General features: G+C 44.4%; 2 protein-coding genes across 3 annotated transcripts; both read right to left on the reverse strand.

Moving 5' to 3' along the window:
- Positions 1–121: 121 nt before the first annotated feature.
- On the reverse strand, positions 122–4793 carry LOC136518910 (protein SODIUM POTASSIUM ROOT DEFECTIVE 3-like). Its single transcript, XM_066512599.1, has 3 exons — positions 4357–4793; positions 4105–4180; positions 122–664 (listed from the first exon to the last, which is right to left on the reverse strand). The coding sequence occupies exons 1-3, from the start codon at positions 4579–4581 to the stop codon at positions 522–524; spliced, it is 444 nt and encodes a 147-aa protein (XP_066368696.1). The 5' UTR covers positions 4582–4793; the 3' UTR covers positions 122–521.
- A 1808-nt stretch (positions 4794–6601) lies between these two features.
- LOC136516390 (protein MLN51 homolog) lies at positions 6602–12501 on the reverse strand. Of its 2 annotated transcripts, none has more exons than XM_066509777.1 (11): positions 11821–12501; positions 10633–10735; positions 9778–10184; positions 8983–9677; positions 8471–8585; positions 8046–8168; positions 7896–7948; positions 7711–7756; positions 7436–7615; positions 7029–7169; positions 6602–6939 (listed from the first exon to the last, which is right to left on the reverse strand). In XM_066509777.1, exons 1-9 carry the CDS (start codon positions 12339–12341, stop codon positions 7588–7590), a joined length of 2091 nt encoding a protein of 696 aa, XP_066365874.1. In that variant the 5' UTR covers positions 12342–12501; the 3' UTR covers positions 6602–6939; positions 7029–7169; positions 7436–7587. The 2 variants fall into 2 exon arrangements, with proteins under 2 accessions (XP_066365874.1, XP_066365875.1); XM_066509778.1 differs by having other exon boundaries at positions 7029–7112; positions 11821–12368.
- Positions 12502–13240: the final 739 nt, after the last annotated feature.

Genomic DNA, 13240 nt, shown 5'->3' on the forward strand with positions numbered 1-13240 from the left:
CCCGATGGTAAAGTCTGTACAGGGGCCATGGGCCATGGCGTATCCAAACAACAGTCTTCTCTGGTAAAGGATCACCGTACCCCAAAAGAAAAAAAAAAAGTAAAAGCATCACCGCTCCATTTATTTTTTTCAGAGATAGAGATAAGACATGACTTTCACTGTTTTAATTTAGTGCACTGCGATTTTGTACAATCCTGGAGATATCAAAGTCCCCTGTGATACTGATACCACTATCAAGTACTACACCAGCAACAACAGTAAAACACCTTGTAACTACTGGCACAGTATGCAGAGTAGCACACAGCATTGACGAAACGCTGCAGCCTCTGCAGGCGCGCGCGATAAAAGCGTGCATGGCGCGTACGAGCTCGCCGAATCTGGCCGCGATATGATGCCACGTAGTGCCGTAGTGCAGTGATGCAGGAGTAGCATCTATGAATCCCGGCCCTTCTTCAGAGAACGATATGGATGGAGGACAACCTGGGCGTGTGGCGGCGCCGGCGGCAGCAGGTGGAGGTCAGCTAGCGACAATGGGGGCCGGGGCCGGCCATCCACAGCTGCGCGAACTTGACCTTGGAGACGCTCTGCAGCACCTCCAACGGCGTCACGTCCCCCTTCACCACCACCTTCTTGCTCTCTAGATCCACCTCGAACCATGTCACGCCTGCAGGCACCAACCAACGTTATTAGATAAACTATCCATGATTGTCATAAGAGCGTCTTTAATTTAGCATGCCTCAACAATTACATAGGGACCGAGTCTAATGTTCCTTTTACGAATCGACCAAGTCTAATATGATCAACAAAAAGAAGGCTCATATTAGTTTTTTTTTTTTGCTAATTGGATGATGGAATTAGAAATTCCTACTTAAGAAATTATTTATATGAGGGGCTTATGACTCACTTTGGCCCTAAGGAAGCTCTGTCCCTCATAGCCTCTATTTTATTTTTGAGTTTGTACCAGGGGACAAAGACGATGAGGTCTAGCACAGAATACTCGAGCCCTCTAAAAAAAGGAAGCTCTCAAATCCACACTCAGGCCTCAAGTCCATCTTCTTTGGGTGAAATAGGAGTTCTCGACTCACCATCTCTCCATCTCTCTCTCTCTCTCTCTCTCTCTCTCTCTCTCTCTCTCTCTCTCTCTCTCTCTCTCTCTCTCTCTCCGTCACCGAATCCAAGTCCTCCACCACACCTTAGGACAATTAGGATAGATTCGGCGTGCCAACCTCTTCGTGGTCACCCACGCCGATCGTCACCCTCCACCTCAAGGAAAAGGGCATCTGTTTGATTTGGCTCCTCCATCGCCCCCACACGAGCTCAACCCTAGCCGACACAATCCCCCTCTACCACACCTGATGAGCGATACAAGCACTAGTCCCACGCATAGTGCGAGAATGGAGCGGTAGAGAAAAGATAGGGGGAAAGTTGAGAAGGGAAAAAATTACTTGAGCCACTAGCTAATGGATCTCATGTGTCACAAACAAGTAGGAGCTAAGATTTAGAGGATACTGCTAAAATCATGTGGAGAAATTGAGCGAAGTGGAAGAGATTGTTCTATAATTTAGAAGTTATCGTTAGATTGTAAGGACGAATATAAAGTATTATAGCCTCCAACATTTACGAGGGAATGAATACAAACTCGCTACACTTAAGACTGCACTTCGCCCATAAAGCATTTTTTCAACCGATTCACTAAGGGTCATTCTGAATAAGGCCTCCAACATTCATAAGAGAACAAGGACAAACTTGCTGCATTAAAACTGTACCTCACTAATAAGGCATTTTTTTCGGCCCAATCTTCCTTCTGGATAAGGCCTAGTAGTAAACAAGTCACTAGCAGTGTGTGGTATCATACATTCTGAATATCTATTGTTGGCAAATGGGCAAATGGAAACTGGGTATGGCTAAGAGCACCACCAATAGAGACTAGCACTCTTAGGGGTTCAAATACAAATAAAGTGATCAACATAGACTAGGGAATATTGAGACTACTATTCACCACTGTTCGCCTACACGGCCGTGTAGCCCGTGTACACGCCGTGTACACGCTACACGGTGGTGCGCCGTTTCCGTCCGTTTCCGTTTAATCGTCCGTTTACCCCGTTTAATTGATCGTTTAGCCCGTTTAATTGACCGTTTAGCCCGAATAATAGCTAAACGGTAGGTGACCGACTGTTTACCGTTTAGCGTTTAGGAAAACACTGCTATTCACACAATGCAAACTATCGCTACTTGTGGTTTATAAAGAAACTTTTTTCTTTCATCATGCCTCACATTTATTTTCTTTCCCTCTTCTTTTTTTTTAGTATGTATCACCTTCTCTCCCCCCAAACATATATAGTTTCTACAAATCACTATAACAAATGTGTAGAGCATCTTCTTTTTTATTCTATCCTAGGCCTACTCGTAGAAAAGGAGCGTTTGGGAAGGTCTAATGCCCAATGAATATGATGCAAGAATGCGAGACATCCGCAAACGACATGTGCGCGGTACGAGCATGTCCCAGTCGACTGCTGCGTACAGTGGCATTGTGCCAAGGACAGATCCATCAGCGAGCGCCGAGCGGCAACGAGATGACAGTTGCCGTCAATGCTTGGGTGGGCCTGGGCCCCCCGTGTAGACAAAAGCCCAAGGGGCCAGGGCAATGTACGTGGATGGGAGCAGGAGGCACCCGATGTGATTTGTGATCGCTGACGAGACCAAGAACTGGTGATCCTGTGACGTTGCACGAAGAACCACGCATCGCGCAGCAGTCGTATCGTTACGGATAGTACTAGTACTTTACAGTATACTACCCGTACTGCTACTGATAATACATGCGTTGATGCAGGAGTAGTACGTACATACTGGTACCACACGGATTGCAGTGCAGCTGCATTCAGTGCAAAGCTCGCCAGCCAAATACTAAATGCCTCTGTTCGTACCTCCACCATCAATTCGATCGAGATAAATATAATCACCTGTTCGCTTGTTGGTTTCAGCCAGCCCAAACCAGCTAGCCAACAGTATTTTCTTCTCACAACAAACCAGCACCAGTCAGCCCAAATCAGCCCAGAAACCAACCAGCGAATAGGCTGAATATAGATGACGTCCTATGCTACCGAAGATCTGGATGGATTTTTCTTTATGGTGAAAGTAGAAAGATTTGATAGTAGTGCTAGTACTCTCTATGTTAAAAGAAATCATAATTACTAGTTAAACAATTTCAAGTTTGATTAATTCTATTAAAAATTTATAAACATTTATGATACAAATAAATATAATTAGACCAATTACGAAATAGTATGTTCTAACAGTAAACATATTCAATATAAACATTGATACTATTTTTGTAAACTTGGTCAAACTACAAAGTTGACTTGTTCAAAACCTAAAATTAGGTTCTTTTTAGGACGAAGAAAATACATGCATGGTAGCCAGCTAGGATGAAGATAAGGGTAGATGATGGTTTCCTGGACGACTGGATCAAGCTTAAATACTCCTTCCTTCGTGTAAACAATGCAATTCTATAATAGTCAATATATATTTATGATAATAAATAAATGTCATTAGATTCATTGAAATATACTATTCCATAATATTACATAATTTGTGTCATATTATTGACACTCTTCTGTAATAAATTTGATCAAATTCTAGATAATTTGTTTAAAAATAAACAGAGATAGGTAGTCGATGCATAATTTGTCTAAAAATAAACGGAGTACCCCTTTTACTCCTATTCAGGAGTTTTGTAGAAGAAGATACCCCTACACCCTACTGAAAACTACTGTAGCAGGTATCTTTGCCTTGGCATGCAGGGCAAGGTCTGGTCTCTTTCAAAATGGGAACGATAAATTATTCAGCAGTCCTATGCAATACAGAGTATTTGACGATTGAGGGGATGAGGGAAACACAAGTGAGAAAGGGCAGGTCTTCGACCGAGAAGGGCCGTGGCTTATCTGACAAAATGTATCCTACTACTAATTAAGTTAGGCATGAATCTGGCCTAGAGTAGTTCAGAACTTGAGATCAGTTTGACTGGCATACGAATCAATGCAAACACTCTTGCATTGCAGTGGAAGACCGATCCAGTGAAATATTGCGATACATAGATGAGTGTACCTTCCATCTTGGAGATGTGCTTGTGGACCTTCCTGGCGCAGCCGTTGCAGTGCATGGACACCCTCAGCTCCACCGTCTGCATTGATCATCATCAGGATCATACAGCAAGACCACCGATCGGTCGGAAAGAGAGAACACATCAGATAGACAGACAGACAGACAGACAGACCGAGAGAATGGTGCAGTGCATCGATCGGAGGCACATGGAGAAGGAACGGCGGAGCAACCATGCATGCAGAAGAGTGGCGGTACCTTGGGTTGCAGATGGAAGCCGAGCGTCCCTGCCCCATCGACGATGTCCTTGAGCCGCAGCTGCCGGTGCCGCTGGTGGTGGTGGTCGCTCGCCGTCACCAGCGCCGCCCTCTGGACGGCCTCCTCGTCATCGTCCTCCAGCGCGCGGACGCAGACGCAGGTGCTCGTGCACAGGGACAAGGAGAAGCAGTCCAGCAGCACCCTGCCGATGCGCGGCCGCCTCATCGCCGCTCTCTCTCTCTGTGTGCCGCCTCAAGCAACAAAGCAAAGGCGGCGTACCGACTGCCGATTGATCTCTTTCTTAAAAAGGAGCTGGGGGGGCAGTGTTCTCCTTCTCCATGCGATTCTCTGTCGTCGAGATCTAGGCAATAGTTATGGCCATGGTAAATGAAGGCCTGCCGGTACACACTAGCTACACAGTCGCCATGGGGCGCCAGCGCCACACTACCTCTAGTGTTCTGGGCGTGGCAACTGGCAAGGGATCGGCGGGCTGCAGGTACACGAGGGAGCAGTAGGGAGACCTACACCTACCCCTAGCTACCATGCAGTACGTACGCACGTACTACTACCACCAAGACTGCCGGCCGGCTCAGTGTCAGTGGTAGGGCGGGGCTCGACGGCTCGTACCTCTCGTTCAAATACACTCTACGTACCTCCAGAGCAGCTTAAATTAATCACGAGCAGAGGATTAAGGATGACAGCTATTTCTGCAGCTAGGTAGCGGGGACAGGCTCTGCCGATCCCTCCATGTGACAATGTGCTGCCACTACACCAATAGCGCATCTCAAATCGCAATAGTTGGTTTCCATCATGCATGCATTCACGGCCTGGAAACTGTACTCGATCGATCCATCGGAGACGCGCTAGCTAGATGACAGCGGCTCAATCATTGAGGCTCTTTCTAATAAAGATCATAATCATGCCGGCGGTCGGCGGACGACAGTAGTGTTGCCAACTGGCTAGCCTGAGCGATTTCCAAAGATTCACAAGGACTGTGTGTTTGAAATGGCGCTAACAATGGGCCTGGGCGCCGCGTATATACATGTGTCCTGTCTACTCCATTCTCTGGGATAGGTTATATTCCGGTCCCTTGGTTGAGATCGGCACGGTGTGGGATCGTAGGAAAGGGTACTGCATCTGCATGGCAATGGACCAACACGGGACACTGGGCATACCACGAATAATATTTTTTTAACGGTTAATTGTAAATCTAGAAGCTGTTAATCAAAAAAAGTGTGGATATAGCATTCTGTCCACCACTGGGAAGCCGACAGGGGTCTTGTCAGCAGTCCAGCAGCCGAGAGGGGTGACGTGGCAGCCGACGGCGGGGCTGGTTCCGATAGCACCTGTCGGCATCTGGAGAGCCGACAGGTCCTGTCGGCTTTGGGAGTGCCGACAGGCCTGTAGGCTCTCGAGGAGCCGACAAGCCTGTGGCATGTGTGGTAGGTAGCTAAGGTAAGTAGTCCCACCACTAATCCTAACATGTCTTAGGGAAAAGTAAACAAATCACGATTTGCAATGGCCCTGCGGTGAGAGAAAGAGAGCGAGCACGAGCTAGGGGAAGGAGGAAGACGCGGTGGTTAGGTATTTTGGGACCTATCGGCTATCGGACAGCCGACAGATATTCATCGGCCAGCGGATAGCCGACAGGTCCTTATAGGCCCCCGCGTAGGCCACTTAACCCACTTTGGAGCCTCGTCGGCTCTTGGACGGCTGATGGAGTACTATCGGCACTCTAGATGCCGATAGGCTTCTGCTGTCTGCTCGTCTGATTGCAGTAATGCAAGGCAGTGCCTGAGAACGGACCAGGACCAGGACCAGAAATTGATCCATGCCCCCGTGACGATAATAAGTTTACTGTTATATTCTCAGAGCCATCGGACACTCGTAGGCCCTGTTTTGATCACGACATTGTTTCCGAAACACTGTTTTTTCCTCTAGAAATTTCTGTAAAATTCCAACGTTCCAAGGAGAAGCTAAATTTATAATTATTACTGCGTTCCAAAGGAGGCTATAATTGATTTGTAATGACCACGGTACACATCACTCCTGTGCAAATCGACAAGGTATAGCACTTTTTTGTTTTTTGTTTTCTGTTTTTTTTTTTTTTTGCGTGGAAAAGTTGGTAGAGAACGTTCGGAAAGTTGCGGCAGCGCAATGGGTTGTGCACTGGCGCCTCCGATGCACACGGTCTTTGAATGCAAAGGCCCTGATCTGCCAACATCCAAAGCAAGATTCACCACCATAACAAAATCATGCTCCTAGTATGTTATATTAACTACCAAGACCGTACCATTGTCATGGGCAATTATATCTTCAACACGGTGGATCAGATAACAAGTTTACAGGATCTTCGTCATAAATATAACGGATGCAAGTCAGCCGAGTACCAAAGAGCTAAAGGCAGAGGCACAGAAGCAAGCGCACACCCAAGTACACAGACTGATGTACAATGGAACACGAGCTTTACAGTACGGAGCAGTCTCACGATTTCCATCAAGACCTTCACACTTATGGACTGTATGCAATATGCTGCGACGACGTCTGATATTGTGGTAACGTAGAGTACCATGTAAATCTCACCTGACAATGTAAACACACCAGGTCACACAACCGTTCGCTTGCATAGCAAGGACCAAGAATACAAACACTGGAAATGCCGACAAACTCACCTAATAATTGTAACACCACCAGCCCGGCAGAATAATCACAGCAAATGACCACAGTGATGGTTTGAACATCTTCAACTGTCAAGCCTGCACATGGGCAAGTCCAGATCTTGTAGGCGCGACCAACAGTGTGGAAAATAAGCACTGAAACGAGATCTAGGCTAGTTATTACAATATTCCCTCCAGCCAATAATACTTGGCGTTTCTGGCAGGGAAAACAACTTAGCTTGTTTTTTTTCCTGTCTGAAACGTCAACAAACCATCACTAGAGGTAATATCTACACTAATGAGAATATTTTCCAAACCAGGTTCTTCACTGCTTCACTCAGACTTTAACTTTGAGCAGAGAAAAGATACAAGAGTCAAACCATAAAGGGTCTGAGGATCTGCAATAGGAGAAGTGTATGTACCTGGCATTTTTTGGGTTACAAGATAGCCCAAAGTGCTAGACATCGGACAGTGAGATGTTGCAAGGACTTGGTAAGGCCTGGGTCTCTTGCACAGGTCTTACTTTGGATCCAAAGCTCCAATGAGTCCTCACTGGTTACTATCATCACTATGTTCATTGGCCAAAGTTCATCTCCGAGTATCTTTAGCAAAAAGTGGAATGATGTCAACACATACTATCTATAAATTAATGCAGCAGAGCAGAAATTAGTATATCAATGTTATTTTTTCAACATACCGACGAGGTTTATTTTGGCGTTGAGTTCTTTCATCACTTGCAACCTCTGCACAAACGAAAAGGTGTCAAAACACTTCTAGGACATAAACTACATAAGCAAGGCAAAGCTCCTAACATAAATGAAAATAGAAAAGTGGCATTTTGTGGGGAAATGCCAATTAGAGTAAAAGAGAATCAAGATCTACCTGTTATTTCTTGGGACTTCAACAGAGAAGAAGCATTATTTGCACTAGGTTCTCTGCATACAGGAGATAGGAGAATAATTCAACCTACTTTAATAACACATGCAATTGATGAAAACAAAAAATTCAATATCGCACTATAGGCCAACATACCTAATAGAAACTGATGAAGATGCTTGTTCAGATGGTCGAGAGTAATAACTTCCATCAATGGCTATATAAGGTGAACCATAAGGTGCTCCTAGAGCTCCAGAGGCACCAGTCAATATCGGTAGCCTAATGTCATTAGAATACCAAAGGAAGGGAGTTAGGTACTTAAGTACAAGCTAATTGTGAATACAATACTGGCACATTCAACTGATAAATACAAGAGTAGCACTCAGTCCGGACAAGTAGTATGCAGCTGCATATTATTATGATAAGAGTTGCTTTACTTCACATGGTTATTAATGTCAATGCATACTCTCCATAAACATACCAACAGCAGAATGGCAACTTAATACAATACCACATTGCACCAATTATAGAAAACAAGACAAATGTGCTTTCAAAAGGTCCTGATTTAAACAAGTCCTTACCAGGTCATCTCAGAATTATTGAGACCAAGTTGTTGTTGAGACACAAATCCTGGAAGAGCCATACCAATTGAAGGAACACCACGCCCAACTGGTCGTTGACCTCCAAACTGCATAACTGTACCAAAAAAAGAGTTGATGATTAAATTTAAAGCATATGCAGGCTAAAGCAAGTACAAAGAGGAGGTAATAAGCAACTGAATGCTTGTATAATAGTGTATTCACACTAAAAATAATACTGCCCATTTACCAGGGGACTGGTAACCTTGAATGCAATTTTTAAAAAAAAAATAACAGCCACCTAAAATATGTAGGTAAAGTTTTTTTTAACAAAAATGTGTAGCTTCCTGGGTCAGAAACTCTGTTCAGTTACTTCACTTAACATGACAGGATTGCAAACTCTGTTCGGTTACCTTATTCACTAGTTTGTGGTAAGTTTCAAAATAGTTTATTTCTTTGATATGCTTCACAGAGCATGTTACTGAACTCACATTTTACTGAGTGATGATACAAACCTGGCAGCAATGCTGGGGTACCATGGAAATTTTGATCACCAAGTGTAATGCCCATTGCACCTGTAGCCCCAAGAACATGAGCCCCACCATAGAGAAACGAAGAACGCTCTTCTCCTTGGTCATCAGGTTGTCCCTTAACTGTTAACCGAGAATCAAATTTGTTTGATCCCCTAGGTGAAGAAATTTCAGCGTCATCACCCAAAGTAGTTGATGTAGGTTGTGCAGGTGATATTTTACTGCTATTGCTGAATCTTGCACCAAACATCTGGGCAGGCATCCTGGGTGCAGATCGTGTAGGGGATTGAACTGGGTTTTGTTGAACAAGTGGATGCGCAGGCTGGCCATAGTCTCTATTGACTTGATTAGTGGCTAAAGAAAATGGAGCATTTGATGATGATGCAGCTAGAAGCAGTGCAGGTCTATTCATGCCATTCATAGCAGCTGCAGCATTCCCAACTGATGGTACAAAGGCCTTCCCTCTCAGTAGGTTATTACTAAGTTGTGCATTCCCTCCTTGACCAACTGGGAGCTCTTGATTGGATGACCTCGCAGGATAAAATGGTGGTGAAGCTGAATTCAAGCTTGATGCAACAGTCTGCTTAATAGGAAGGACTTGTTCAAGCCGCGAATTTGATCCTTGAGTTTGGTCTTTTCCCAAGTTTGCATTTGACGAAGTGTCTTCAAGACCCTGAGATCTGAAATGTGATAACAAAAACAATTCTGATATATTAGTTATATATCTCAGAAGAGAAGGTGCGAAGACATAAGATCGCATAAAGAAAGACTTCCACTCACTTCATATTTTGCTCTGAAGATACATCAGTGGTACTTTTCAAGCGTGGTTGGTAACGCTTGGAGCCTCTTCCTCGAACTACTCTTGGTGCATTCTTTTGACTCTTAGCATCACCATAGTAAGTGCGAGATTCATTTGGGACAGTGTCATAACTTTTAGCATCATCATAGTGATCACAAGATGGTTTTGGAGCTCTATTCTTCCCATTAGAGTATGAAGAATGACGGGTATTCTTGGTGTTATCATGGTATGCATGAGATTCCTTTGGAACATAGCTATAGTTCTTGCTACCATCATGATAGTTTGCTCGAGATCTGTTGCCTCTGAAGTTACCACGGCTAATGCCACGAGTTCTACCACCTTGTCCACCACCACGTCCTCTAAAGCCACCTCCCTGCTTTCTTTTTGGCTGAAAGTACAGTTGAAGAACCAGTAACATGTTAAGAAAAGAAGATGCATCCATAAAAACAAAACAATAAAATGCATGGGTGGTCCTTAAACTTGTCCCACAGTGTCATCTAGATCCCTATTTCTCTTAAAATGCACATCCATGTCCCTAAATTTTATGTGGTTCACTTGAGGTACAAATTACCTTAATCAGCAAGTCCTTACATACGTAGCACTCTAATATGGAGCCCAAGATGCCCCCCTACACCCCACGCTCTACTATGTGCTCATGCCATCACCCTTGTGCACATTTGTATATCTTGCAATTTAGGTAACGCATTTGCATGTTATATAGGCAATTCTATGCTAATTAGAGTAATTTGGACTTCAATTGGGACACTAAACAAATTAGGGACCTACTAGATGACACCGCTGGACAAATTAAGTACAGCAAGAAAACATTAACTTACATTGCCACCATGAAAATCGTGCAGATCCATCTCATCAAATCTGTCATGGACCCAGGCTCGCTCGTCTTTAGGACTCCACAACCTTCTACTGTTCACCATTCTCCTACATGAGCAATACTGAAACATTAGACAGCAATCAAAACATCAAATCATAAATAAACAATCTTAAATATGAAGCTTATGTGACAGAGCATCACAATAACATTCTTAATATAAAGGACATCCATGTAAAAATAACTAAGGTTCTGTATCCTGACTGAGTTCAGTACAGAGTTCACTCACTAATCAGGCCATTTTTTCTATTAAAAAAGAAGCTGCAATGCATGCAGTATAATTTTTAAAAATATAACAATAATATAATATAATATATACAAATTCCGCAAGCAAAATAATGTTAAGTCAACTACTCCCTCTGTCTAACTCTACCAGAAACCTTTTTGAAGCTCCCATCCAGTACTTCATTTATATTATCATCTTTTATACTCCCTGTGCTAGAAAGATGCATGATATATATATCTCCAATGGTTGAGATAGCAAGCTACCTTCCATACCATGCTTCAAATCCCACTTGCCCTGTTTCATAGTTATTCTTGTCTGTTTTCATGCTAACAATGGGTCACTATCCTCTTTTTTTGAGGGAAAATTGCAGTATGCACTTGAATTTTGTTGCCCCATTCACTGCTCTTTAATGCAGTGCATTATGCACTCAGCTTTTTTGCTCCGGCTTCTTTATATGAGGGAAAATTTTGCTCCATGTTACACAAGTAACGGCCATGCACGCAAGTTCTACATGCATCGTTATTCTAGAGTACAAAGAATAGAATAACCGTTTCCATCTACCAAGTAAATGAGTGAAAAAAATAGATAAATCAGCTCTGCCATAAGTTTTTTTAGCTATTGATTCACTATAATAACATTAGGTGGAATACTTTGGTATTTTCACAGTATTATTCATTAGTCAACGTACCAATGTCCTTTGGTAACCATAGATGGAAGGAGCTGAAAACAGAATCCCATCAACGGGCTCCAATTAACTGCATATAAACTAGACCTACAATGGACAGTCAAAAACTAGACCTACAATGCAACTAAAGTAGACTAACAAATGCATGTCTATGGTCCAATTCTCATAACACTTGTGAAATCAACAGCAGGATAAGCAACAAAGTGGAGAAGGAAAGGCTCTACCTTTGGCGCCCGCGGCCACGCCCACGGCCACGGCCCTCCTGGAAGCGGTCGTCGTGCATGTAGAAGGCGCCGGTCGTCGGAACGGCGTAGGGCTCGTTCCCCTTCTTCTCCTCCTCTTCATCCCCTGGCGCTGCCTCACCCACCTTTTCAACTTCCCCATCCCCCGCCGCCTGGCCCCCCCCTTGCCCCGCACCGGCAACCGCCTCGGCAGCCACCCCGCGCACTCTGCCGTCCCCTGCTTCGAACCCCCCGTACTCCTCCTCCTCGTATTCCTCGTACTCCTCCTCGCCTTCCTCGTACGCGCCCTCCTCGTCGTACACCTCGGCGGCGCCCTGCCCGTCGGAATCTGCGTCGGATCCGGCCTTCCTACGCCTTATGGGCGTCCCTCCGTCCTCATCCTCGTCCTCTTCCTCGTCGTCGCTCGCAGCGTCGCGGCGCCGCAACGCGGAGAGGGGCGCGTCGTCGAGGTCGCTCTCGTACTCCTCTTCCTCCTCAGCCTCCGGCTTCTCCTTGTCGGCCATTGGGGCGAGCCGATAGATCGCGTGTCGGATCAGGCGAATCCGGCGAGAGAATTTAGAGCTCGGGGAAGGATTTCGACGGAATTTGGAAGGTTCGAGAGGCTTTTCTGCTTCTGCGGGAGGATTGCTTATCCACGGGAGGAGAGGTTGGATTGAGATTATAAAAAAGATTTTAAAACCATTGGAGTGTCCAAATCCTCGATTTGAAGGTGTCCGGAAAGGACACTGGCAGTGGCAGGGCGGTCCACGTTACGCACTGCATGTGGGCCCTGGTGACTGGTTTCTTTTAAGGCTTTTTGTCGAATAGGATTCTGCCTGCGAAAGCACTTCGGCCCGCTTTGTGTTGTTATAGTTGTCTTTGTGTTGCTACTATAGTTGTAGTTGGTTCCTCTTGATTTTTTAGTTTGGGTTCAATTCAAATTGTATGATTCATCATGATGGGAAGAATTATGCTCTCACTCCGCTGACTTCTGTTTTTCCCCCAAAACAGAATAAGATATAGACACACTAATATATACTCACCCAAGCAAAGGTAGTACATATCTCTGTTCTATGCTTATGGTTCGATGATCAGGTTGGAAAGTCTCATAATAAGGTTAATGAAATCAACACAAATGCTTTGTCATCCACAATCACGTTACCTTCCACTAAAAAGATATGTTTTATTCTAAAAACAATGATTAAACACGTAAAATTCAGTGAAACTGAAAAGGTACCTTCTGCATGAGAGTCGCAAGTCCTAATCAAATTGTAACACGAAGTTTGGCTTTCTTAGTTTGAAAATTCTAATTTACCCATCATAAAACTTATTTTATTTTGCGAGCTCAAGGTTCAAGACCTCGATCTTGTAGTAGGTATGTTTACATTTTTTCTACATTTATTCAACTAGCAAACGTGACCGT

The sequence above is a fragment of the Miscanthus floridulus genome, chromosome 17 (assembly GCF_019320115.1).
Source record: "Miscanthus floridulus cultivar M001 chromosome 17, ASM1932011v1, whole genome shotgun sequence".
Taxonomy (NCBI): Eukaryota; Viridiplantae; Streptophyta; class Magnoliopsida; order Poales; family Poaceae; genus Miscanthus; species Miscanthus floridulus.